Raw genomic sequence first — 24,227 nt, 5'->3', positions numbered from 1 at the left:
AAAAATGGCTTCTGGTTTCCAGGGCCCTCTCTTCCAAGTTTTTATGGATGTCTGCTAGCACGGGTTATAATCGTTTATCGTGCTTGTCCTCGTAACTGGATATTATTCTCGTGTCTATAGCAGCATGAAGGTACTTCTTGACAGCACTGCTGCAACAGGATGACATGTCCGATAAAGGCTATCTCCAAAATCTATGGGAAGCGGGTTTCCTATGCCTGTGTTGACAGCTGTGCAGCATCTCAACATCCCCGATTCATTTAGGTCCTGCAGTACGTAACTCGACCATCTTTGTCGTCGTATGGTGTTCGACGTTATTTAGCAGAGGATCGCGTAGTAGATTGTGCCTTGATTGTCTTCAAGTGTAAGGGCTTCTCTCCCTCAGCTTCGGATCGTACAGAATGGACTTAAAACCGCGCGCAGTAGTTGTCCTGCTAGCCTGGTTAGATTGGGAGTGTGTTATCCAGATGAAAATCGAAGCCATGATATGATTAATTGAAATCGATTATTTGCATGATTACAGATCTGTGGATTTCAGTACTGGGCTGGCGTTCTATCGATGAGACTGGAGGACGTCATACTTGCTTTAACTGACATTGACAAAGTTGTTGATAGACGCGGGCGAGGACTATGCAGTCTAACTGATGGGAGCATCAGTGGTCAAATGGAACAAGAAGACTTTGATTATGCATTTGCGATATTCATCAAAGTTTTTGATGTGAAGCGGACATCCATAGTCAGGGGAGTTACGTGCTGAAGGGTAACTAATTAGTTTCTAGGGCATCTAATATATAACCAATAACTGGTCTATGTTGATCAAAGCAGCAAGCAATGGCCAAGCCAGCTTGGAACGGTGGCCTATGGGCACCAAAAAACAAGGTACGTCAAACTATGCATTGCACACGTGAAGTGAAGTCGAGCAGCGAGCGAGAGCGAGAGCGAGTACACATTTTTTTTATTGTTCGATGTTCGAAACCCGCCGCCTCCTATATTTTTTGGGCTACATAGGCCGACATGTTAGAATCGCAACGAATAAGATCTGTATTTCACTGTAGTCCAGGACAACTTCAAGGCTAGCCACCTCTGTTCAACAATTTTGCGCTTGTCTTTCATGGCACCTGGTCTCGAGATAGGCTTGATACATAGCACCGCAGGCTGCTTTTATGATGCTATCGCCATTACTTAGTGTCCTCAACCTCCGTACACCAATTGTCAACCATAAGATTCAGTAAATCAATACTCATGCCAAATCAACTAAGGATAGAGCAACGACAAGCTTTCCGAGGCACAATAACTCAGATACACATAGATTTTGGAGAAAAGCAACAGCATTACTTTCACAGCGAACCACAGCCTCAGACATACATAGTTTGCCAGCTTCAGTAGACAAGGAAGGCATTGAAATGATGTTTGGGTCCAAAATTACAAGCCTTGCGATCGGAACAAGGCTTCTCGCAGAGCTAATTCGTGACTGCTCGACTTGAGGTATGGGTAGTCCATCTGCTCAAGAACAAAAGTCTTCATCCCAATCAAACGCTGTTTGCAACAGGATAAAGTCAATGATTGTGTAGCATTTTGCATTTAGAGTAGAACTCGAGCAGCATCATGATTCTGATAGGAACGAGGAATGAAGATCCGATGCTGAGGCGTTGGAATTTAGAGAGGTGCTTAGTGAACTTAGCCAAAAGTGCATGCATTGAGAGATGGCATTGTATGTAGTTAAAGGTCTTCGGCAGTTGACGGGACACAGCTGTTGTCAGCTGGAAAACAAACACATTCATTTCGAGAAAATAGCTGGCAACCCCTTGATATGGCCCACAGCTACTCACAAAAATGAAGGAATTACAAAGGATGCGCGAACTATGATCCAGGTATCAATCATCACATCAGCATGGGCCTCCTACGAGAATGCCACTGCGGGCGAGGCTAAGTGCCTTGCCTGGAGACATGATATCGGCTCTGACATGGCACGCTATAGACAGCCGCACAAATGATCTTTTTGTGAGCCTTTTGATAATCTGCAGTGCTATCCTGGGCCGCTCTACAAGCACGCGAGCACTCAAAACCCTAACTCTAACGTCGTCTTCTTTGTCATGCGCCCAGCCAGCGAGGCTTGATCGCAAGGCTACGCTAAGCCCGAAAAGGCAAATCCAAATTCGCCGACTGTCTCTCGCTCGTTCTCAGAGCTGGGTTTCTCCATCAAAATCCTTCCCTGCGTTACGCAGTCTACAACCAACCTTTTTTGTGCTTGCATTGACGAACACCACACGCACGCTCGCTGCTGCTTCCTCGCCTTTTGTCGCCCGCGCTATCCGCCATGGCCCAGCCAGACTCCGCTGAGCTCAAGCTCATGCGGTCCACCAAGTTCCCGCCCACGTTCTCCCGCAAGGTCGACATCCGCAAGGTCAACATGGAAGTCATGAAGAAGTGGATGGCACAGCGCATTACGGAACTACTGGGCATGGAGGACGACGTGACGGTGGACTTTGCGTACGAACTCGTTAACGACAAGTCGGGTGCCAGCTTCAACCCCAACATCAAGCTTCTACAGATCAAGATGCAGGCTTTTCTGGGCGAGGAGTCGAGCGCCAAGTTCGCGAGCGAGTTGTGGGATCTGATGCTGAGCGCCCAAGAGAGCAGCTTAGGCGTGCCAAGCCAGCTGCTGGAAGCGAAGAAGGCCGAACTCATGCAGGAAAGGGTAAGAGGTCGTCGGGCTCCCCCCCCCTCCCCCCTTCCCCTTTTAGTCGTTTCTTTGCCTCTCTGGCTTCAGGAGAATTACGGACGAATTCTGATCGGACGTGCTACAGGAAGCTGCCGAGCGACGGGCTCAAGAGGAGAAGAGGCGGAAGGAGCGCGAGGCTGCGCGAGATAGAGAGATTGACGATCGACGACGACGGGACCGCCGGGACCGCAACGAACGACGCGATCGCGACTATCGCGGCGGCCGAGACAGCCGGCGATACTCGCCCAGACCTAGATCCAGATCTCCGCGCCGACGAAGAGAGTACGATGACGACGGTGACGACGGATCGCCCCGCCGCAGACGGTACCGCTCGCGTTCAAGGACGCCCCCCAGACGAGAGCGTAGGCGAGACGACTCGCCCCCGCCGTACAGGCGGCGAAGAAGCAGCACGCCCCCGCCACGGCGTCGTCGCAGCCCGGACCGCGATCGCTCTCCGAACTCCGCCGCCAGTCGGCGCGGATCCTCACCTCCGCCACCACCTTCCCGCAGGAGACGGAACTCGTCGTCGCCGTCCTCGGGCGGCTGAGAAGTGTCGACACCACATTTTGACGTCTTTTGTGCACCTTTCTCACTTATATCCAGGGCGGCCCTCGACAAAGACTTGGAAAAAGAAAAAGGAAATAAAGAGAGAAAGAAAAAAAAAAAGGAGATAGGAATGAGAAGATCCCCTCCCCCCGAAAACAAAGGAGTAAGAAAGGCCAAGAAGACGAGGACATAGATACCAAGCCTCCACGAACACAATCCAACCCGCGCCCTTGCTGTGACGGCAACTCCCATCTCCCCATCAAAACAAAGGAGACACGCGAGGTCGCTTTGAACACAGCCGTTTTCCTAGGGAGCCAGCTGCGGACCCAATCGACGTAGACGCTGAATCGTGAGGGGCCGGGAAGGTTAGCCCTTCTTTGCGAAACCCACTTTTTCTCTCGCAGTATGTCGTACTCGTCTTATCATGATCCGAGCCAAGGCAAGTAGTTCACGTAGGCAGTATATAAAGACAAATGAGATTTATTTTATTTCTAATACATCTCATTACTGTCCCTTTTTGTAGTCAAATCTATCGCCCTTGTACCTCCACTTCGCATATTTTCATCTTCGACGGCTCACCAAGAGTCTCTCACAGCCTCGAGCCGTCCGCACCCTTGGTGTTCTCTCCAATGACGTTTAGGAACGCTTCATGTACGTTGTCCGTAAGGTCGCCTGCCTGCAAGCTGCGCCCTTTGCTCCTGAAGGCGAGCCTGGAGCACTCACGCGTGACGGCGCTGCCCGCGTACGCCGCCAGAGCCAGCAGTTCGTCCTCCTTCAGGTCGCCTTCGTGGTCCCATATCTTGTCGAGATACGCTCGTCTCCACGCCAGGAACGTGCCGATTGCTCCCGTCAGCGTGTCGCCCTGGCCGCCGGAGCGCTTGAGGCCGCCCTCGCCGTCGGAGACGAACGTGTCCGACCCGTTGGATATGTAGTCCTTGGCGCCCTTTTGCACAATCGTCGGACCGCCAAATGCCCTCGCCAGCGTCGCGCACACCGTCGCCGGGTCCTCCCGCTGCACGTCTATGCCCTTGCTCTTCGCCAGCCTGCCGAACTCGACCACGTTGGGCGTGAGGATGCACTCCTTGTAACCCTGTATCAGCTCCGGCCGCGTCTGTACCAGGAACAGGCCGTCCGCGTCCAGCACGAAGGGGATGTTGCGTTTTCTGGCCTCGGTGATCGTCCGCGCGACGATCTCCTGCATCACCGGGTCGCGACCCAGGCCGGGCCCGATCACGACGACGTGAAGCCGCGACAGCATGTCGATGACCTGCTGGGCGGCGGCGTCGACGGCGGAGCCGTCGCTGGCCGAGATCTGCTTCGACGAGCGCATGTAAGGGTGGACCATCAGGTTCGGGGAGTAGGTTTTGATGACGGCGCCGGCGTCCGGCGTGCAGATGACGTGGCTCTGTCGCGGTCGCAGCGCGTTAGACGTGCGAACATGTGCGTGTGTCTGTTGTATTTGTGCGCCGTGCTCACCATGTCGCAGCCGAGCCTGGCCGATGCCATGGCAGAAAAGTACGGTGCGCCCGTGTAGTCTTCGCTGCCGCCGATGACGCCTACTCGTCCCAACTGACCTGATGAACACGGGCGTCAGTACTCGTTCCCCTGAACGCAAGGAAAGCGCACAGGAGCATAGTGTAGGCCAGGAATCGTTTAGGGAAAAAAAAAGGCGAGCGTGAAGAGGGGGAAAAGGAAACAGGAAGCACAGCACCTTTGTGAAAGCTCTCCAGCATTGGCGGCACCATCTTCTGCACCTTGGAGATGATCTCCTTTCGAGCAGCCATTGCGCCCACTTGCGGACGGGGAAGAAGTTCCGGCCGCGATATGATTTAGAAGCTTGAACAAAGAGAGAAGCAAGGTCTGATCGTTGGCAGTGCAGTACAGGTTCTCACACTGGCCGACCTTCAGGATCGCACAAGTTTTATCCGGTCGTCCAGCAAGCTTGCGTTTGACATCATACGTGCGAAACGGGACGGCTTCCTCACGCTGGGGCGCTGGTGCACGTCAAAGTTAAGGCGGGGGCTGTGGGGCTCTTTGCCGTTCACTTCGGAGATTTCTCCTTCCCAACACAATGCGCACACGGCAAAAGTCAGCCAAGCTGCCGCTCAGATGCACAGAATCATGCAGTCGCTCGCCGCTGCTTTGACCTTCAAAGCCATGTTGTTACCAGTACGGGCAATGGAACGGAAGACAGTCAGAACGAATCAATACAAGGCAGACCTTGCGTCGCCACTCTATAGTTTCTCGGCTAACCATGGCAATAGCGTAAGCACAGCTACAGTTCGAGCATATGCCTCTCTTGCGCCTTAAGACAGAACTTGGCCTTGCCAGCCACGACTTGAATAATGTGACTCGCTCCGCCCACGTTTTTGTTCTCCATGCAAATACAGGAGATGCTGGGCCACCATTACGATATACACTAAACCATCAAAGAGCAGGTTTGAAGCAAGAGTGCGCAGAACGGAACAAAGGTGAAAAAGATCGAGTACCGTAGACAAACTACAGATTCTCGGGCCCTGTTTTTGATGACAAATAAAAGGTCGCCGTGTGCTGCAGGCGACGACAATCGTGCATCTGTCGTCGCTCTTCCTCCGCTGGCCAATTCTGCCATGGCCAGGGATGACAGCGCTCGTCGAGCATGAATAGAAAAGTATGACCGCCTTTTCCGAGCCCTTCATCGCCGCTTCCCTTTGCCTTTTATAGGAATAAAAAAGGAGATAATATCCCTGTGGCGACAAACAAATACAGAGGGATATAAGATTTAGCGTAACGCCGATACAATGGTTCGATCGAGGTCGATGTACATGCCGCAATGCAGTCGCCAGAATTTTTGGTAATATGAGGGCAAAGATGTCATTATCGGAGATGGAAAAATAAAGGTGCGAGGGCAGACATTTGTGCGCCGTGGTCGTTGTTCAGTTGTCGAGAACATCAGTCGTGGTTCGAGTACGGTAGCTAGTAATACATGAGTTCGCGGGGAGAGAGAGAGAATTCGTAGAGAAGTCGTGGGATAGGTCGAATTGCCAAGGAAATCAGCGCCGGTCGTAGTGCTGTGCAGGTTGGCCGGAATACTCGACGCCTGACATGGCGCCAGAAGAAGCTTGTCCCCATTGTGCCGCAGGTGCCGACTGTACAGGAGGGAGCATGGTTGAAGGAGGCCCACCAGAGGCTGTTCTCGCGTGCTCTTGTGCTAGCGAGTGGGTGAAGTTTCCATAAACGTGGTTCCTGCCAGGGTCCAGGCGCTGCACGTCACTCCATAGGTGAGTAATCTCTGCTTGCAAGGCCCGAATCTCGTCTTGATTCCTACGAGACATATCCAGCTCCATCTTCAACCGCTCGGCATCACGGCGGACAACCGTGTCACTGGACTTGAGGTGTCTGATGTGTTCAATGGCTAATCCAAAAGGGTTAGTGAAATGTTACGTATAAAGATGCTTGTTACTGGTTCATACCCTTGGTAAGAATCTCCCACTTGCTCGATTTGCCACCAGGCGAGTTGGGTAGAATGGAGTTGAGTTCGTCAAAAAGCTGCTTCATCTCACTTCGTCGCTTTCGTTCAGCCATCTTGTGGCTGACGCGGAGCTCTGGGGTGCGGCTGTAACTGCCAGTCCCCGACACGGACAGACCGCCTTGTTCATTGTTTTGTAGGCTCGTGACGGAGCGATGTTGAATGGAGTGATGATGAGTATGCAGGTCTGCACTGAGATCAGCTTGGTTGATCCGACCGTTTGCTTTGGCGCGCAACATACCACCGTCGTCAAAACGTTTCTGGCCGGGAGGTAGCGCTGAATCTGTAGTCAAGATGCTGCTGGCGATCGACTGCGCGTAACTGTTCTGCCGGGAGATATTGCCCCTGCCGTCATGAGACTCTTCGCTGCTTGATCCTCTGCGATCGTCTAGGGATTCCTGATCGGGGAATGCCCACGCGAAACCTTTGGTCGGTGCAGCTGCAGTAGGATCGGGCATACCCGAAACGGCACGAGGATTTGCGATGACAGGCGCACGACGTGGGACGACGTGGGCCCTATTTGCCAGACGTGTACCAGTAGGCGAGAGCGGAGTGAGCCCGTTTGGAACGCGAGCCTGCTGCAATCCGGAAGCAAGGGAGGCGCGCGAAGCATTTTGGCTGTCATAAGGCGACTGCGGACTGATTTGAAGGTGTCCCATCCCGACGTTCATACGACTGTCAACGCTGCTGCGTCGACTGGAGTCGAGAAGAGCTGCATCTGTACTGTGTACACTTGCACGATTTTGATCGAACCCTTGGTTGAGCGAGGGCAAATTCGGCTACAGCCATGTTCAGGATGATGCCTTCAATCGAGAGCCGTAGTACGTACCTGTAATGACCCTCGACCAGAGTGTGGTGTTTCAGGCATAGAGTTGCGTGGTGGAGAATCTTCATTGTTGTTCAGGATGGTTTGCAGGTGCAGCCCTGATGCGCTCGAAATGGCTGAAGAGTCTGTTTGTGTGTTAGTCGCGACAAGCCCTGGGCGGTGCGGAGCGTTGGACACCAGTCCAAGCAAGTGCTCGCATATATAGTCATTTGTCTGGCACACGTGTGGACATCGCGCTTGGATACTGTAGGACTGGTTGGCACGATGATGGGGGTTGACTTACGTTTGCTTTGCGAGGCGAGAGAGAAGTTGCCAGAGTCGCGGATAGCATCTTCCTGCTGGCGTCGAATGAGATTGGGCGAGGGCTCAGGAGGCGGTAACTCGTTTGTCAAGGTGGTGATTGGGGGAAGCGACTGTGGAGGCAGCACCGAGGCTTGATAAGATGTGAGAGGTTGACTATCCGGATTCATTGCCATGTTTGCGCACTCCTGTGCAGGAAATGAACACCGAGTGGTTCTTTTCGATCACTGCAAAGGTAGAGTGAATATACAACTGCTTCATGATTAGCTTGAAATTCTTGAACTTCACGGCCGTCATGTCGGTAGAGGGAGAACAGGGCACTGTTTGCCGCGGTCGAAGGCGTAGGCAGTAGCAACATTGAGTAGCCAACATTCTCACAGTCGAAGCCGCATCCCCGCTGTTCGGTTACCGTGCGTTCACGGAGCAAGACAGGCAAGGCTGCGTTTGGGCTTATATCGCAAAACGAGTGGGCGTGACGACTGATAATAGGAGATGTGGTGGCAATCGTGACGCGCAGGCAATCGAAGGAACGGAGGGGAAAAAAAGTAAAACGCGGTCGAGATCGGTTCTTACCTGGATACAAGCGATTTGAATTGATTGGGGTTTGCAGTTGCGAGTTGCGACTGCCTCAGGTCTCGGCGCGATGAAGGCAGCTTAGAGCACGAGGCTGCAGGAGGACCGCGAGGTAGGGCTGGCAGAGGGAGGGCGGCCGAGAATGATCTCTTTCTTCTTCGCAGGCAGCCAGAGAGAACGCCAATGGCGACGCAGAAAGTGTCGCGACGACCGAGGGATAGAAAATTCCCAGAGTTCGTCGTGCTTGACCCGATTTCGAGCCGGTGGGAAAGGCGAGATTTAACCCACGCTGCAGCCGTAGGTCGTCGATGCTGTCACGGTAGTGGAACCACTGGGCGCAAGTTGAGCATTGCAATGTGGTCCGGCACGAATGTGACAGAGCGGTAGCAAGATGAAGCGAAGCAGGTGATTTGGGCGGGGGAAAACGAGGGTTGGAGGCGAAGAGTGCGAGTCGATGGGGCCAGTGTGGGCGACGAAGAGGTGGCGATGATGTCGATAGGTGGTCGACGTTCCTGGACCCGGCTAGCTGAAGAGGCAAGCTTTGGACAGGCAGATGCGGTCGAGATCCAGACGTAGCACAGGCGCTACGGATCGGGCGAGCTGCCGTCGGAGTAAGCGGCCGGTACGCCTCTGATTGACAGGCGCGAAGAGGGATAAGCTATGGTAGGTAGCGCGCGACAGAACACGGCTGAGGACGGAGAGAGCTGGAGAACGGGGGAGATGGCGATTGAGCGCGGTGCAGGCCAGGAGGGTGACGGGAGCGCAGGCGGAGAGGATGGAGACAGGAAACGAGAGCAATTGGATGGGGATGACCACGGACAGAAGGACGCTGTGCCCAGCATCGAGCGACGAAGCGACGCAAAAGGCACACGCGCGCAGCGAATCGACGCCGCGCGGGAAAGGGTTGCAGAGGATCCAAGAAAGCTGGGGGCGGCCGCGTTGTGTGAGCGGTGTGTGTTGGGCAGATGCCAGAGGCGAAGGGAGAGGGAAAGAGGGTGAGAGAGCGAGGGAGGGCGAGTAAGTGATGGCAAGAGCGGGAATGGAGGCAGGAGTCGCAGAGCGAAAGCGAATTGCAGACGCTAGAAAGAGGACAGAGACGGCGGAGGGCCAGCGAGACGATCACACAGACAGTCGGGTTGCGCAAGTGCGTGTGCGTGCGCGTGTGAGTCCGTCTGTCTGGTTTGCCAGTCCAGTCAACGCAGTCGGCGAGGGAGGGGTGTCTGTTTGTCTGCGAGAGAGAGAGAGTGTGTGTAGGTGGGTAGAGGCCGTCCGGCTGTGTGAGAGTGCGTTCTCCGTTAAGAGTGTTTGCCAGTCCGTCGGCCCCGTCGCACGCAATGCCGTGGTGGGAGCAGCTCAAGGGTTGGGGTGGCAGCAGGACCTGGCTATCAAAAGAAGAAAACAAGTCGATGCCAGTCGCCTTCAGCAGAACGAAAAATGAAGCGCCAGCGAGCCCAGTCGGTTTCCCTTCACTCGCTCCCTCGGGCGACCACGTGTGGGCGGCGCCCCGTCTCCCTTGCAGCCCAGCAGCAGCAGCAAACCCGTGGAGCGATCGGCGGCATGAGACCGCGCTAGCGCCAGCAGCACGTAGCTTGACGCTACTGTAGGACGGACCATGCTCGCGACGGGCGCTAAGCCGCTGCGGGCCCGGCCTGGACGTGCGGTGCTGTGCTGCACTGTGCGGTGCTGTGCTTCGATCTGCGCGGCGCTGACTGCTGGGCCAGAACGCCGCCGCGGCGGAGGCGTTCCCAGTCTCTGCTGGCGCCCTGCCCTCTCCCAAATCCAGGCACGCCTCCCCGCGCCAACCACACGCCCACCCAAGGCTGGCGCTGGCACGCTCGCCCTCACAGACACACAAACACACAAACACACATGCGCAGTTCACGTACCCAAGCGACGGCATCCCCTAACAACGCCTGTTCTACCCGTCCTCCCTCTTCCCCCGTCCTCCTCGCTTGCTCGCTTGTGGAAGCAAGTCCACAGCACAGTTGCATCGCTGGCAAAGCAGTGCCCACCCCTCCGCCCTCTCCCCCCACACACGCCTCCTCTTCTCGCTTGCTGGCTTTTGCCTGAGTACTGCTGCAACGCATCTCCTCCCTAGTCTGGCTCTTCCTGGTCTGTACGACGTCCTGGCCTTGCCTTTCCTCATCTACTTGCCTGACCTGTCTGCACAAATCGTCCCTGTCCAGATCCTCCCTCGCCTGCTGTTCTTCATTCGCTTCCCACGCATGATTGCCACAGTCCTTCAGCTGTGCCTGGCAAAAGCCACCTTTTTGCTGCTCTGCCCTTGTCAGATGCTTTTCCGCCTCGATCTGCCTCGCCCCAAGCCTTGGTCCTAGCTGACACAGAAGAAAAAAACAAAACCAAAGAGACCTTTCGGAGCAGCACTGTAGGCCTTGTCCGCGAGGCTGGCGCAAACCACCGCATCTATCCCGTCCCTGTCCGTCTATCGCAGATGCGCCCCTATGTCGGCCCAAAAGGAGCAAAACCCCGTCCGCTGCGCTGCTTCTTTCTCCGTGTGGTGGTTGTGGAGCCCAAACTCCCGTCGAGTGGCGCCAATGACAATTCCCCGCCCGTCAGTGTTCGTGCTTTTTGCTGCCGTTTTGCGTCCCTCTGCCTGCCTCAACTGTCCGCCACCGAACGCAACCCAATGTATTGTCTTTGCCATCATTCCTTCGTATTGCTTTATTCCTCGTTCCTCGTTCCTTCTCCTCTCCTTTGCTTTTTTTATTTTACCATTCTCTCGTCTTCCTCTTTGCTTCGTGTGCCGGCCTCCACCCAGCCTACATCAAGGTTCTACCCAGCCCTTTCGCTTTCCCTGACAGTGGCCCGAAGCCCGTGCCATGGTAAGACCTTTGACGGACATACCGTCCAATCGATGGGTCCGCTCACCCTCGAAACAAAATCGCCCGAACAGAAAGGCTCATGGAATCTGCATCCACATCTGTGCCAGGGGGTGGGTAACAAATGGCTGATCGATCGGCTTTGTTCGACGCCAGCCAAGGCCAGACGCTACTTTCCGCCTTAACTTGCACCAAAGTACCCAGACTATGCTGCTATTCTTGACGCTGTACCTCCTTACGGCTCAAATCTTGACTCGTCTTTTTTTTTTTTTTTTTTTGGTTCCGCTATGAATGCAGTGTTCACCACTCTCTAATCTCTTACACACTCTCTATCTCGGTGGATTTTTTTTGGAGGGGGAGGGGCGTTGTTTGTTCACCCTGACGACAGTTTCCGCTCGCTTTCGCTGGAACATTGCAGCACGGCACACCATAGTTAAAAGAAACTACCAGCCAGCCGTGTTGGCATCGCCCATTGCTGTTGAGTTCTGGAATCGCCGACCTTCGCCCTTTTGATGTGGGCCTCCGCAGGCCCAAAGTCGACTAGCTCCGCATTTCGGCTGCTGAGCCTAATCCCGTAAGTGACCGAGATAATCCATGGACTTTTGATCGGGCCGTTCTTTCGCGCACAGCTTGTTCAAAGCATGGGCATCTCTAGCGTGGCCCTGCTCGCGAGCGACACGACGCAAAGTTCCTTGCTGTTATGAATGGCATATGCGAAGAATGATAATGTGGAATCGCAAACGTCGCGACCCGGCGGGGGTTGTTCGCCATGCTGCAACCCGCGTCCGTCTCGTTCCTTTTTCTTTTTCTCTTTCTTTTGGCGAGGTTGATCATCGTCGAAGCTTTCCTTGATCGTCTCTATTCTTTGCCTGACACAGACGATTGGTTATTGGTACCACTACTGTGACATGCTCATCTCCACACGACCAGCCGTGACGCAGATCAAGCCACCATCAACACACGACCGTTTTGACTCAGCGCACGAGACAAGGCGAGGAAAAAGAAACAAAAAGAGGGCTTGCGGGCGTTTTCCACACACGCATCGCCTTCTCGTCCTGCACGCAGGTTGGCGAGACTGAAGAACGGAGCGGAACAGTTCATGTTTGGGAAACAGAGCCTACGGATCAAGATGATTTGGGCGATCCCAGCAGGTCAATTTCCGTGGGTGCAAGTGAACAGGGGCCTCCCGTCGATCTCCAGCACCCAGCGAGCTGGGTTGTTGCGAGATCCAATAATTCGTGGCTCGACTCTCAGCAAGATCGGATCTCTCCTCGCGGCAGGGGGCTCTGCCGTGAGGGCATAGCGTGTTTGCCCGTCCCTCGTGGCCCACCACGAGTCTTCGTTTTTTGATCGGCAGTCCAGAAAAGAAGATCTCCGCGACGGCGACCAAGAAAGTGCTTCTTCACTGCGCGCTTGAATTCCAAATACTCGTACGTCGCTCCGCATGAGTCCCGCCCGTTCTTGCAGGTCCCGAGAGAAAGCTCTGGAGCAAGTCGAAGTTGAGCGATCCTTACCATCTCGTCTTTTTGTGGAGTGGAGGGCGCGATGGCGAAGTGGCAATGCCGTGAACGCGTGCTGCTCCGTCAAGCCAGTGTCTCTCGTCCGTGCTTTAGCTTTCGCCGACTGGTTTCGGGACAGACGAGATATGGTCGGCCGAGACTGTTGCTTGACGACTGGGCTGCAAAGAGCATCATTGGTCGCCCACGGCGAGCGAAAAGGACGGGTGCACCCATGTCGTCATTGACACGACGTCGTCGCTTAGCAGTGCCGCTGTCTGTCAGCACGCTGTGGGCTTTTCTGCCTACACACACGGAAGACAACCAGCAACACACAAGATAAAAGCTTTCGACTCGCAGCGGGCACAAGTCATGGCACATGCACGACGGACCAGAGCAAATGCGGTACATGGTGGTCGAAGCTGAGGCAAACCTCACGCGCTAATGCATGTCTGTATGGACATCTGTTATTCAGATGAGCCATCAGACGGGGATCACGGCTGGCCCTCCTGCGAGCTGCAAGCTACGCAGCCTTCCAGTTCCCTCGACTTTCCGAGGTGATATACATTGTACCCAACCATCTCGCCAATGGTGCAGTGACCACCAGCGAAACGTATGACAAAGTCGTTTGGACAGGTCCGTCGCTGCTCACTATCGCACGGGAAGGGAGTTCGTCAGGATTGTAGACCAATTCTTCCCTTTTCTTTCTCTTCCGTTTCGTGAAACTGACCTGCGCAAGCCGTGCATTGTCGACAGGTACAGCACCGGAAGTATCTTCCATTCCCTCGCAGTCCTGTACCCCACCTTCCGTCTCACATGACATAAATCTCGTGTCGACGCGCAACAACGCCTTCAACTCTCCATGTCCCACTTCTGGGGGATGCAAGATTATGCAGGCGAGAGTCACACTTATTTCCAATGGGGGCATACCTAAGCGGACCGATTGGTTCGACTGCGGGAGTTAGTTCCGGTGCATCAAGGTACGATCGTGGCCGCAGCAACGCGTGTTGGGAACCATCGACCCCCCTCCCTCCCTTCTCTCGCCTTTGGCAAAAATCATGGCAATCCACAAGACTCCGATATGAGCGTGGGAAGCTTTGTCGACGCAGATCTCTGAAATGGCACTCGGTTCAACATCAGGGGCCTGTTTTACCTTGTCACCCTTTCCACGGTTTGTCGTGCGCGCGTTCCGCTGCAGGACGACGAGCCGTTTCGGCTCATGTCGACTTTCTCCCTTTGTCCTGCGGGATCCGGTTCGCGAAAGCGTTCACACCTTCCTGTGGATGGCAAACACTAGGCGGCATTGGCTCTGTGGGCAGTGATGATCTTTGGGTAGGAAGCAAGCGGGCGTGCATGTTGCTCCATTCTCTTCATGCAACAGTCGTCCGACATTTCCCATATGCGGAACTCAGCCAACGCAAATAAACGCCCATGCGAACGAACACGTTCGTCTTCTTCCTCGTTCTTCACCATCGTCAGCGCGGAAGGGGCGGGTCTCGCTCAGCTTTCGCGCGTTGCCACAGACCTATCCCACCTGTATTTCTGACGTACGACACATCACAAAAGGGACCTGATCTTACAAACAGAAAAAAGGTATCCATCCTCTGTGAACTTGGGGTTTTTGAAATTGGATTCAGCTCAATCGCGGGCAGCCTGACGGAAATGCAGTCCGTTGCTAACGTGGGAATCGTCGAGAGACGGGGGCATGCTCTCTCGCGTGTGGGTTCAGCAGAACGTCTCTTTTGCAATCTCGACGATCAACACGTGCTGTTCACAACTCCCAAGAAGGAACCATGCGCCCGGGATTAGATTTTGATGTGCCTATATCGTTGTTTTTGTTTTCCCTACGTCGACATAGAAGATTGTGTCGAGGTCAGTTCATCCTGCTCTTAACGTAATGCTGGAGATGAAGCGCTGGCGACATCACGGCCGTCTTTGAAAAGCGAGTGGCTGAAAACAGCGTCTAACTTAGCCCTTCCTTCGCGTTGTTTGCCCGTTGCATCGATGGTTCGGAAACCATTTTTGCCGTTCTATTTTTTTTTTAAAGCCCCTCCCTCCCCTTGACTTTTTGTGAGTTCCGCTGACCCTAGTCAAAGCATTTCCCATCCGCAACGGCGACGCTATTTCGAGCGGATATTGATCCGACATGGGCAATAGTAGGACGCTGCAGCAGCTCATCGACATTGCGGCCTAGCCGCTAGGAGAACACGCTGCCGCTCGCTCATTCTCCGTTAGCTGGACAAGAACTCCACCGGCGGGACCCGCTCCAAAGACAAAAAAGGGCCGCTCTCAAGGTTACTTGCTGCGTCGTCTCGGAGTCCAGCTCGATCATGACTAGAATGGAAGAAGCACGCTGTTCCTGCGTAAGAGCAGGACGGCTTTGCAACGTGCCCATCTCTTCCCACCGAGCTGCCATTGACCGCACGACGAGCACTCATTTCTGACTTTTGCCTATTCATTTCCAGTGCGCAATGCCAGCTGTGAGCAAATCTGGATCATGTTGCTTGCGATTGACCATGGCTTCTCTGCCTGACCCCGTGCTCTCGCCCGTTCAAACATCGCTGAACAACCATTGCCAAGTGACGTCGGCGAGAGGCGTGTAGAGTAGATCAAAGTTGGATGACTACTTCACACGTAGCAAGAGTTACAATTGAGCACTCTGAGTCGAGACGTTTGAGGAAAACAAGAATAAGGCGCTTACAGGGCGGTGTTAGAATTACGCTTAAGTTCTATACTGAAGGAGATGGAGGTGTTGTCCCTCTTAGCTAAAGAATTATCGTACACATGCGTATGTATATATGTATATGTGTATATTATTTCATCAAGGGCCGTTTCAAAACCCATCCACCCGCCCATCCGATCCGGCCCCGCCAATACGCGATTACGCCCATTTCTCTTTTGTTTAAAATATCAGATCCAAAACGTGACGAATGTTCATGTTGAGAGAATGGTTGCCCCCCCCCCAATACCCGAGTTCCTCCGCCAAAAGATGGCTTGGCAAATGGAAAGGGAGGGGGAGAGGGAAAGAAAAAAAAAAGTAAGGAAGTAAGGCGTGGTTATCTATTCCGACGTTGTAAGATGCGTCCTTCTCGATCCCAGCGTGAGGATCGGGCCCACTAAGAAGGGTAGGATTGGAAGACTAAACGAAGAAAAGAAACAAAACGAACTCCCGGAGATGGATCTGGGCATCTCGATGACGCGTACATGTAGGGGGCCATAGGTGATGCCCAAAACAAAAAAAAACCCCACTGGTGCCATTGGTGGGGGAACAAAAGAATTTCTCTCGATGAAACGCCGATTATGCTGGATGATGCGTGCTGAAGTCAAAAGTTCGAACTGTAATTCCTCGATCCTGGAAGAGGAGGCATAGGTCCGGGGATGGCGATTGTGTTTCGTTTCCGATGGGCGTAGGCGGGCCGCTTGGCCATGACGCTCTCAAGCTCCTTGAGCATGCTGCCCTCGCGTTCGCGTCTCTCCTTGAACGAGGCCATGCGCTCGCTTTCCTCCTTCAGACGTGCGATGCGTTGCTCACGAGTGAGCGAGAAGCGTGTCTTTGGGTTTGCGATGGCCTCGAATATCTCCTCATCGCTGTTTGAGCCCGCGATGGGGCTGTCCGAGCTGGCGAACGAGAAGCGATTGTGCAACGGCGCTTCGCCGTTCAATGCTCTGAGAGCGTCCGAGGGTGTGCCACCTACAGACTCATCGACGGCCGTCAAGCCGCCCAGCGACGGTACCGGAGAGCGTAAGCCCGATGACGCTAACGATATTCTTCTCGATTCGCGGCGGTCAATGTTGAGCACCAGGCTGGCCTTGCCACTCTCCCAAGCTTGCACCAACGCCCTCAGATCTTGACCAATGGCGTCGTATTGTACCATTAGCCTCGGGCCCAAGTCTGAGAGATCGTCTGCTTCGTCGATGCTCTTGATTGACTCCTCGCGAAGGATCTGCATCTTGGCTTGAAGGCCTCTGATGCCGGATGACAGAGCGCTAAGCTTCTGTATCTGAGCTCTGAACTTCTGGCGTTCGGGATCCCTCGCTCGGTGCGGCGTAGCTGGTGTAGGAAGGACGAAAGTCTGTTCCTCGTCCAGCAGTTTGTTCATCTTCTCCGCCCAGTCACCGCTCACAGCTGCTAAGCGTTCCATCGTGTCGACGGCCGTCTTCCATCGATCAAAGTCTGGACGCGCGCCGTCTGCTTCCATGGACAGAAGCGCGCAAAGGGCGACGCGTCGCAAGATATTGAGCCGTGCTTGCAATATTCTCAAAGCCTTGAGGGACTCTGGGTCCTCAAACTCTGAGGTTGAAAAGCCTTGGTAGGCCTCAGTGATGTCTTGGTACGTGATCTCGTAGACGTCCAGGTATTTGTCAAGATCATCCTCCGAAATCAGGTCTCGCAAGTCCGAGCACGCATCGAGGAAAGGTGGTATGCTCGCTGCAAATGCACCCTTCAAGCATCGTCGTATCCGGGCGCACCGTCTCCCCTGGCCATCGTCATCCATTCTCGAGATCGGGGGTAGTGGCGTTCCTATTCTGTAGCCCTTCGACACCAGTTCCACCTCTTGCACAAGTATGAGCGCAGCAGAAGTTGACGCCTCGAAGGCTTGCAAGTTCGTGACAAGCACGGACGCGCTGTTTACAGCATTCTGTCTTAGGTTCTGCAACCACCGACGTCTTGCCCACGCGTACAGAACCATGGCCGCTGCGATCAGCACTGACAAGACAATGAGCGCCCTTCCCGTACTGAAGCCACGCGCTCTACCGGCCCTTGCCCAGTGAATAAGCCACACGACGGCAAAAGACGTGGTCGCCGTCAAAAATGCGCCAGTTACGCTTGTGGCAGTGGCTTTATACTCGTTCAGAGGCTCGTTTGTACCGTCGGCACTGGTCTGCATAGGCTTGGGGGGCACAAATCCTTGGTTTTCAGACAGCAGCTGCGACGCGACCAAGATGTACCGGAAGTGCTCTAGAAATCGCGCGTTGTCCGCCCTTCCTAACCTTGAATTTACCGCCCTCGAGCACACTTCATGCATCCTCGCTACGGGGCCTTCGCTTGGTATCTTCAACTTCAGCGGCTGCGGAAGCCGGTGCCGGATGCTGCGCCCAACCGTGGGTCTCTTGGGTGCAAAGCTTGAGGCGAAGACCGCGTCATCGTTCGTCGTCCTCGACTCGGCCACCGACGGGGCGGAGGATCTGGCGGGTGAATTTGGTTCAGAGGGTGGAGTTGCCGTGATCCAGGGCTCGTGACCGTCGTTGTCGGTCCTCTGACCTTCGCCTGCATAATGGCACGCCTTTAGCATCCTAGCCAGCAACACTACCACTTTAACGTGTAGCGAGATGTACAGCATGTCGTCGCGTCGGCCACATCACCACCGTCACCACCACCCATGACCGTGTCGTATGACGCGCTGATTTGGGGGGGCTTGTGTCTTAGGCGAAGTGCAAGGGTTTTGCGCGCCGAGGCAAGGAAACGAAGGCAGTGCTGAGACGGCGGAGGTTGGTGTGTGTGTGCGCGGGCGTATGTGTGTTCGTGTGCATATATGTTTGTGCGTGTGTGGTTGTGTCGGCTTGCAGGCGGAGAGGACAGTCGAAAGGAGGATGCGGCAGGGTGTGGTGTACGTGGAAGTATGCAAGAGGTAACTAACCTTCAAGGTAGGCTGCCAGAGGCGAGCTTTCCGGTATGATGGTCTCCATATGAAGATTGTACCGGCGTGGAGATCTCGTGAAAAGCCGATATTAAGTCGGGGCACTGCGGTACGGGCAGGGCATGCTCTCTCTCTAAGCCGAAAGCGTTACAGTTGCCGAGCGCTCGCCGCGTTGACTCGTGAAGCGATGGGTGATCGACCGCAGGCGACGGCTCGTGGAAGCAAAGGGAAGGAAGTCTCGAAGAAGGCTCGTGAACGCGACGGCTCCGGGGGGAAGATATGGGGTTGCAAATGGAGACCGCCAGAGTGCGCGCGCGTAGAGTCGCTGGACAGGATGATGCGCCGTCTCAGAGGTGCGGTCAATCTCGCAGGCTGCTGCATGAGGCGGTGCGAACGGGTCCAAGGGGCGATCATCGGCCGTTTTGCCTCCCTCCGCCCCCCGCCCAATGCTGGCTACTGTGGTAGACGAGAGGATCGTTTTATTAGTCCGTCTGTTCGGAGCAGCCTTCGCTCGTTTTCCTCGGCGTCCCCTGTGTTCGCTCTCGCCTCCTGCTTCGCGGCCTGCACGCAGCGCTCGAATTGCACGGTGCTCTTCCCTCTGCTTCTGGCGTGCTGTGTGTACAATCTGCACGTGAAGCACTCACAGCTGTGCACCGTCCTTCCCGTCAGGTGGCTCTCCCCTCTGCAGAGACGAGCGACGAAAATAACGCATGGAGAATCATGGACCTGGCAGCGCAAGGATGGTGGATGCTACGCTTGTTTGAAACACCACATGGCCAGAGCCGCAATGCCTCTTCATTTCGTGTCCAAGGCACAGATCACCACGAATCTCCGAACGCCATTCACGCACCGCAGAACACCTAAATCTGGGTGCATGGACCTCGTGAAGCACCAAACATGGTGATGTTTCGTCGTGCGTATTTACAATGACAAGAGCCTCGGAATGCCTCAAGCTATGACAGGCTCCGAGGAAAATGATGACATGATCCTTCTCTCGCGTCCGAATGAACACGTCTTCATCGTATAATCTTTCTGCATGGCACCAGCCTCTCTGGTCGCTTTCAGTCGCCCATGCGTCGAATTCAGGACTTCATACATGTATTCAGACTCGCAAAAAGGAGCCGTTGACTACGCATCCAGTTTCACCTACGTCATGCCGAGCCACCATGTCTACAAAGGAAATATCACGGGTCAATCGAGAAATTTCTCAGGCGCAATTTCATCTCTAAAAGGGATGATCAGCGATTCATCAGCTGCACGAGGTATGTGGGCTGTTAAACATGCTTTCTTTGTCTTCGCAAAGGAACATCAAAGCCAAAGATGTGAGAACAGTTCTGCATGTAACATGCAAAGGCAGTTAGTATCGCATAAGTGCGAAAGCGTTGGATAGAGATATACGCTCAATGTTTTTTTTTCTGTGTATTATTCCGCTCCGAGATAGACTGGCCGTGAAGCCAAAGTTCGCTCGATAGCCAAGAGGCACCGATGCATATACCGACAAGGCACTGTGAAACCCTCAGCCTCGTGTACACCAGTAGTTTACATGAAAGAAAAGAAAGCAAAAGAAAAAGGTGGAAGAGTCGTGCTGCCAGCTTTCATTCCCAACTGATGCCCGTGCCCGAGTCCCGTCGTGGACAGGGTCTTGTATGGAACAGAAGCGTTCATCGATCTCTTCAATAGCCTTTGTCACCGTTTACCATGACTCTTTACCAGGCATCAACATCGTAGTACTCCTCGCTGAAATAAGTAATGACGCAGGTTCTGTCCCCAAACTTGCGGCCGGCAAGTGCAGCAAGAGCCTTTTGCGCTGCTTCTACAGTCTCGAGCTTGACGTAGATCTTGCCAACACCAGGTGATGTTCTTGCCCCCGCAGGGCGCGGAATCTTAATGCTGAGGACCTTGCCGAACTTAGAAACTTCTTCTACAACATCTTCACGGATGTCTGCATCGACCACGTTAGCGATATGCACCGAAAAGCAGTATTGCCACACGTACCTTCAACATCGTCATCCCGAATGAGTTCTTCAGGAGTGACCATATTGAGCATCTGCAGCACACGAGTCTTCTCCATTGTGGTAGAAACAGTGCCGGCTAGCAGTGACATTGCGTTGACTCCCATGTCGGCTGCAACCTGTTCCTGACCTAGACATGCGCGCTGAAGTTTGATGCTCAAACCGCCAATCTCCATACCATTCAGACCTTCAAACGCAATATTTGTTGTTTCTGGGTTAGCATACTCGCAGAAAGCAAAACCCTGCCGGTTTAGTAAGTATTTAAAACATCGACACACCAATTACAAACTCACTCGAGATTGCCCACTGTCGTCCACGGCTAGAGCCAATGCTTTCAATGGGCCGATGGCAACCAGGAGCTGTTTGATCTGCTCCTCGTCCAAGAATGGAGCGAGGTTTGTTATGAGAATCTTCTCGGTTGTGTCAGGTACTTCGTTAGAAATCTCTTCAGACTGCACGTCAGACGGCGGCGAAGGAGTAGGACCGATATAGTCTTTGGGACGCTTGACTTGAAGACCGGACGATCCATTTGCCGTGCCATCCGCTGTGTCCATGCTCTCATCGGTCATTGAGATTCCGTCAAGCGCCAATGCAACTGTAGCGTCGCCAGGATTCTTAAACTCAAGCAGGGCATGATTGCCTGCCTTCGAAATATGTGCCGCTTGGCAAGGGTCGCTGCTCTTGATCAGGTTGATACCATTCAATTGCAAGTTGAAGAAGTTCACGAGGTCTTCCTCGGTCACTGATTTGGGAATGTTGTACACGAGCAAACGCTTCGCTTGGCGTGCCATGGTTGGTTTCAGAGCAGAAGTTGCTGCCAAATTTTGCGGCTGGCTAACGAGAGCTTGCAGGCGTTGTGGATCCATAGGCTGTTGACGAGGCGCACCAGGCAGTGGGAACATACCAGACAACTTTGCCTGCTCTGCTGTAATATTCTCATAACCAGGTGGCTTAATGTCCCACTGTGTCATACGCCGTTGCCGTTCCAGAATAGGTACTACGTCTGTTAAATCCGGCGTCGGCTCTCGCTTTTTTACTGGGGGTGTAGCACTGCGTTTCCTCTCTTCCCGCCGGCCACCGCCATAAGCATCGCGTTCACGACGGTCTCGTCCGCCGCCACCTCTTCGGTCATCGAAGTCCCTTCGTCGGTCGTCATCCCTATCGCGCCTGGGACCGCGATCTCGGTCCCAGCCTCCGCGATCGTCACGTCTATCTCGTCTGGACTCATTCTCACGCCGGCTTGAGCTATAAAAATCTGGCTCATCTCGTCTACTCCGATGTCCTCGGGGGCTCCTAGATCGACGTCTTTCACGGTCGTCATCGCGTCGTCGATCGCGTCTATCGTCTCGGTCTCTCGGTCCGCGGTCGTCCTATTGGTAGGGGAGAATGTTTAGCTCACTTACGTGTACACTATGCAAAGCGTCTTCACAAATGAAGAACGCACGGCGACGACTAGCTTTCTTCTTCAAAGTCCATGGACTAACAGTGCGCTCGAGACAAAGATTCATTAAGAGTAAGTTCGGATAGCAAAGCCTCGGTCTTCTCGGCTCTACCGTGCTGCTGGGTGCTAGACAAGAAAAGATAAATACTCACTCTGTGAGAACGAGAGTAACGGTCGTCACCTTAGTACAACAAGTCAGCCGAGTTGTCATCGCCAAACAGCCACGAGGAAAGATTCCAGCAGCCCCCATACTAGACACTGCCATTCCATATATTTCCGTCATCGGTAACGCGAGAGAAGGTGGTAGGAAAAGAACGAGGTGGGCTCACCGTTGCGAGAGCTGTCCATCTTCTCGGCTGTCGTGCAACAAGTGGACAAACTCGGAGCGATCACACGAAATAACTTCAGGTCGTGCACGGCCCGTTAATTGACTTAAGGGTGACGGCAACGACGCAATGAAGGGGAGAACGTCGCTGTAGCGATGCAAAAGTGATGTTGTCGTCAAAGGAGCCCGTCACGTAGTGAAGCTGCGCGAAAACTTGCGGCTCCAGCATGGGACGTGCGCCGCTTGCCTGATTTGACGCCGCGGGCTGGACCCTTGAGATAGTCTGGGGAAAACCGTGAGGCATCGCGAAGTACTACATCTTCTCCTGAGCCGCTGCTGTAGGCGCCTCAATTTCTCCATTCCTAGGCTTAGGAGCTTCGTAAAGCATCGGATTTATAGATTTCATCCTCCGCTCTGGCTCGATTAGCATCCCCTGTTGCGCGCAGCCTGCAGTCTTCGTTCACATCCCGCCTGTGTCGTCGCCAATATTCTTTGCATTTCTCCACCGCAACCGCAACACGATACATGGCTGAATGGCATAAGCTGCCCGTCAGTTTGACCGAGCTATGTATTGACACAACGCTTCGTTGCGGCCAAAGTTTCAGGCAGGATATAGGGCATCTCGGCTTCACTCCAGCCTAGCTGACTCTTCACAGGTGGCGCAAAGCAGAAGATGGCACATGGTCAGTGGCCTTGCACGGCCGATTAATCTCACTGCGTCAGGACCCGGAGCATTTGCACTATCGAGCCATATGGCCGAAGACAGTCTCAGCTATTGCGACCCCGCCGCGATCAAGATCGAGCCCCGCCGACGGAGTCGAGCACGATGGCGACGACACATTGGAATTGCTCAAATATTATTTCAACCTGACGCATAATCTAGGTGATCTATATGAGCAATGGGCAGCTGGAGACGCAAACTTCAGGAGAAAAGCGCCAAGGTTCACGGGTGTACGCATTTTGAAGCAGGATGCTTGGGAGGCTCTAGTTGGGTTCATATGCTCGTCAAACAACAACATAACGCGTATATCTCAGATGGTATCGAAGCTATGTATGCATTACGGGCCTTTCATTGCCAGTCTGGATGGCGAGGCCTTCCACGACTTTCCGCAGCCAAGTGCGCTTTCGGGCGCAAAAGTCGAGCAGCACCTGAGAGAGCTGGGCTTCGGCTATCGGGCGAAGTATCTGCACCAAACTGCGATCATGATCGAAGAAAGGGGAATGGACTGGCTCAATGGGCTGCGCAATCCAGAAAGCCCCGTTTTTGGCAGGGAGCCTAAGCCTGCTGGAGAGCTAGTTGAAGGTGGACGGGAGGGCTATAGGCAGGCGCACGAACAGCTTCTCGAGCTGCAAGGTGTCGGTCCAAAGGTTGCAGACTGCGTTTGCCTGATGGGCTTAGGTTGGGGTGAAGCCGTGCCGGTCGATACACATGTCATGCAGATTGCGCAGCGAGACTACAAGTTCGCCAAAGGCAAGCACTCGAGTTTGACGAAAGCCACATATGACGCCATAGCAAACAAGTTCCGAGCCTTATGGGGCAAAGAGGCGGGATGGGCACATTCTGTTTTGTTCACCGCGGACCTGAGAGCATTCTCAGAGCGCTTGGTTGAGAAAATCGAAGCCGTGGACGCAAAAACCACCATCAAGACCGAAGACAGAGCGATTACGGTTAAGACTATTGGGCAGGAGACTAAAATAGTAAACAAGCGCATCAAAGATGAGCTTGATGCAGAAGAGCGTCAAATACTGCAGCTATCTGCCAGGTCGGTAAGGGCAGCCAAGCGGAGAAGGAATGTATAATTTGTTCATTAGAAGTCCCCACAAACAAAGTCTGTATGTCCTGACGGGCGAAAGAAAGAGCTGGTCTCACACTTCGCCTTGAATGCAAATCATTGCCAGCTGTATCTGAGAACGGCCTTGTTGGTCATTGTTTAAGCTTGAATTAAGGTCCGCGGCTAGTGGCTTAACATTGTAGATCCTTGTACGTGCAGGACGAGGTGCA

At 54.0% G+C, this 24,227-nt stretch overlaps 6 protein-coding genes across 9 annotated transcripts; 2 read left to right on the top strand and 4 right to left on the bottom strand.

The window, feature by feature from the left end:
• The first annotated feature begins 2,216 nt into the window (after nucleotides 1–2,216).
• On the top strand, nucleotides 2,217–3,754 carry PV09_01642 (uncharacterized protein). Its single transcript, XM_016354566.1, has 2 exons — nucleotides 2,217–2,695; nucleotides 2,805–3,754. The coding sequence occupies exons 1-2, from the start codon at nucleotides 2,315–2,317 to the stop codon at nucleotides 3,264–3,266; spliced, it is 843 nt and encodes a 280-aa protein (XP_016217578.1). The 5' UTR covers nucleotides 2,217–2,314; the 3' UTR covers nucleotides 3,267–3,754.
• PV09_01641 lies at nucleotides 3,726–5,235 on the bottom strand. 2 transcript variants are annotated; one of them, XM_016354564.1, is made up of 3 exons: nucleotides 4,977–5,235; nucleotides 4,742–4,839; nucleotides 3,726–4,670 (listed from the first exon to the last, which is right to left on the bottom strand). In XM_016354564.1, the coding sequence occupies exons 1-3, from the start codon at nucleotides 5,047–5,049 to the stop codon at nucleotides 3,855–3,857; spliced, it is 987 nt and encodes a 328-aa protein (XP_016217576.1). In that variant the 5' UTR covers nucleotides 5,050–5,235; the 3' UTR covers nucleotides 3,726–3,854. The 2 variants fall into 2 exon arrangements, with proteins under 2 accessions (XP_016217576.1, XP_016217577.1); XM_016354565.1 differs by having other exon boundaries at nucleotides 3,726–4,839.
• A 234-nt stretch (nucleotides 5,236–5,469) lies between these two features.
• PV09_01640 lies at nucleotides 5,470–9,877 on the bottom strand. 2 transcript variants are annotated; one of them, XM_016354563.1, is made up of 6 exons: nucleotides 8,473–9,877; nucleotides 7,883–8,151; nucleotides 7,603–7,724; nucleotides 7,015–7,552; nucleotides 6,718–6,960; nucleotides 5,470–6,659 (listed from the first exon to the last, which is right to left on the bottom strand). In XM_016354563.1, exons 2-6 carry the CDS (start codon nucleotides 8,073–8,075, stop codon nucleotides 6,298–6,300), a joined length of 1,458 nt encoding a protein of 485 aa, XP_016217575.1. In that variant the 5' UTR covers nucleotides 8,076–8,151; nucleotides 8,473–9,877; the 3' UTR covers nucleotides 5,470–6,297. The 2 variants fall into 2 exon arrangements, with proteins under 2 accessions (XP_016217575.1, XP_016217574.1); XM_016354562.1 differs by having other exon boundaries at nucleotides 6,718–7,552.
• A 5,631-nt stretch (nucleotides 9,878–15,508) lies between these two features.
• PV09_01639 lies at nucleotides 15,509–18,742 on the bottom strand. Of its 2 annotated transcripts, XM_016354561.1 has the most exons (2): nucleotides 18,448–18,742; nucleotides 15,509–18,077 (listed from the first exon to the last, which is right to left on the bottom strand). In XM_016354561.1, exons 1-2 carry the CDS (start codon nucleotides 18,494–18,496, stop codon nucleotides 16,132–16,134), a joined length of 1,995 nt encoding a protein of 664 aa, XP_016217573.1. In that variant the 5' UTR covers nucleotides 18,497–18,742; the 3' UTR covers nucleotides 15,509–16,131. The 2 variants fall into 2 exon arrangements, with proteins under 2 accessions (XP_016217573.1, XP_016217572.1); XM_016354560.1 differs by having other exon boundaries at nucleotides 15,509–18,742.
• Nucleotides 18,743–19,583: 841 nt separating this feature from the next.
• Nucleotides 19,584–22,411, bottom strand: PV09_01638 (uncharacterized protein). The gene is made up of 5 exons (XM_016354559.1): nucleotides 22,230–22,411; nucleotides 22,053–22,081; nucleotides 20,753–21,829; nucleotides 20,443–20,701; nucleotides 19,584–20,389 (listed from the first exon to the last, which is right to left on the bottom strand). Exons 1-5 carry the CDS (start codon nucleotides 22,246–22,248, stop codon nucleotides 20,154–20,156), a joined length of 1,620 nt encoding a protein of 539 aa, XP_016217571.1. The 5' UTR covers nucleotides 22,249–22,411; the 3' UTR covers nucleotides 19,584–20,153.
• A 138-nt stretch (nucleotides 22,412–22,549) lies between these two features.
• On the top strand, nucleotides 22,550–24,191 carry PV09_01637 (uncharacterized protein). Its single transcript, XM_016354558.1, has 2 exons — nucleotides 22,550–22,830; nucleotides 22,882–24,191. The coding sequence occupies exons 1-2, from the start codon at nucleotides 22,751–22,753 to the stop codon at nucleotides 24,023–24,025; spliced, it is 1,224 nt and encodes a 407-aa protein (XP_016217570.1). The 5' UTR covers nucleotides 22,550–22,750; the 3' UTR covers nucleotides 24,026–24,191.
• Nucleotides 24,192–24,227: the final 36 nt, after the last annotated feature.

This window comes from Verruconis gallopava, assembly GCF_000836295.1.
Source record: "Verruconis gallopava strain CBS 43764 unplaced genomic scaffold supercont1.4, whole genome shotgun sequence".
Lineage (NCBI taxonomy): Eukaryota > Fungi > Ascomycota > Dothideomycetes > Venturiales > Sympoventuriaceae > Verruconis > Verruconis gallopava.
Note: the sequence above shows the minus strand (reverse complement) of the source record. Positions and strands in the feature narration are given on the sequence as shown.

Excerpts from the sequence above, each read along its gene's own strand:
- PV09_01642 (XM_016354566.1), top strand. The coding sequence starts at position 2,315 with ATGGCCCAGCCAGACTCCGCTGAGCTCAAGCTCATGCGGTCCACCAAG. Across the intron at positions 2,696-2,804 it reads CCGAACTCATGCAGGAAAGG|GAAGCTGCCGAGCGACGGGC; the intron begins GTAAGAGGTCGT and ends GACGTGCTACAG.
- PV09_01640 (XM_016354562.1), bottom strand. The coding sequence starts at position 8,075 with ATGGCAATGAATCCGGATAGTCAACCTCTCACATCTTATCAAGCCTCG. Across the intron at positions 7,725-7,882 it reads TCTCGCCTCGCAAAGCAAAC|ACTCTTCAGCCATTTCGAGC; the intron begins GTAAGTCAACCC and ends ACACACAAACAG. Across the intron at positions 7,553-7,602 it reads CTGGTCGAGGGTCATTACAG|CCGAATTTGCCCTCGCTCAA; the intron begins GTACGTACTACG and ends ACATGGCTGTAG.
- PV09_01641 (XM_016354564.1), bottom strand. The coding sequence starts at position 5,049 with ATGGCTGCTCGAAAGGAGATCATCTCCAAGGTGCAGAAGATGGTGCCG. Across the intron at positions 4,840-4,976 it reads GCTGGAGAGCTTTCACAAAG|GTCAGTTGGGACGAGTAGGC; the intron begins GTGCTGTGCTTC and ends CGTGTTCATCAG. Across the intron at positions 4,671-4,741 it reads CCAGGCTCGGCTGCGACATG|AGCCACGTCATCTGCACGCC; the intron begins GTGAGCACGGCG and ends CGACCGCGACAG.
- PV09_01639 (XM_016354560.1), bottom strand. The coding sequence starts at position 18,150 with ATGCTGTACATCTCGCTACACGTTAAAGTGGTAGTGTTGCTGGCTAGG.
- PV09_01637 (XM_016354558.1), top strand. The coding sequence starts at position 22,751 with ATGGCTGAATGGCATAAGCTGCCCGTCAGTTTGACCGAGCTATGTATT. Across the intron at positions 22,831-22,881 it reads CGTTGCGGCCAAAGTTTCAG|GTGGCGCAAAGCAGAAGATG; the intron begins GCAGGATATAGG and ends GACTCTTCACAG.
- PV09_01638 (XM_016354559.1), bottom strand. Across the intron at positions 20,702-20,752 it reads ACGACAGTGGGCAATCTCGA|GGTTTTGCTTTCTGCGAGTA; the intron begins GTGAGTTTGTAA and ends CTAAACCGGCAG. Across the intron at positions 20,390-20,442 it reads TCGGGATGACGATGTTGAAG|ACATCCGTGAAGATGTTGTA; the intron begins GTACGTGTGGCA and ends TGGTCGATGCAG.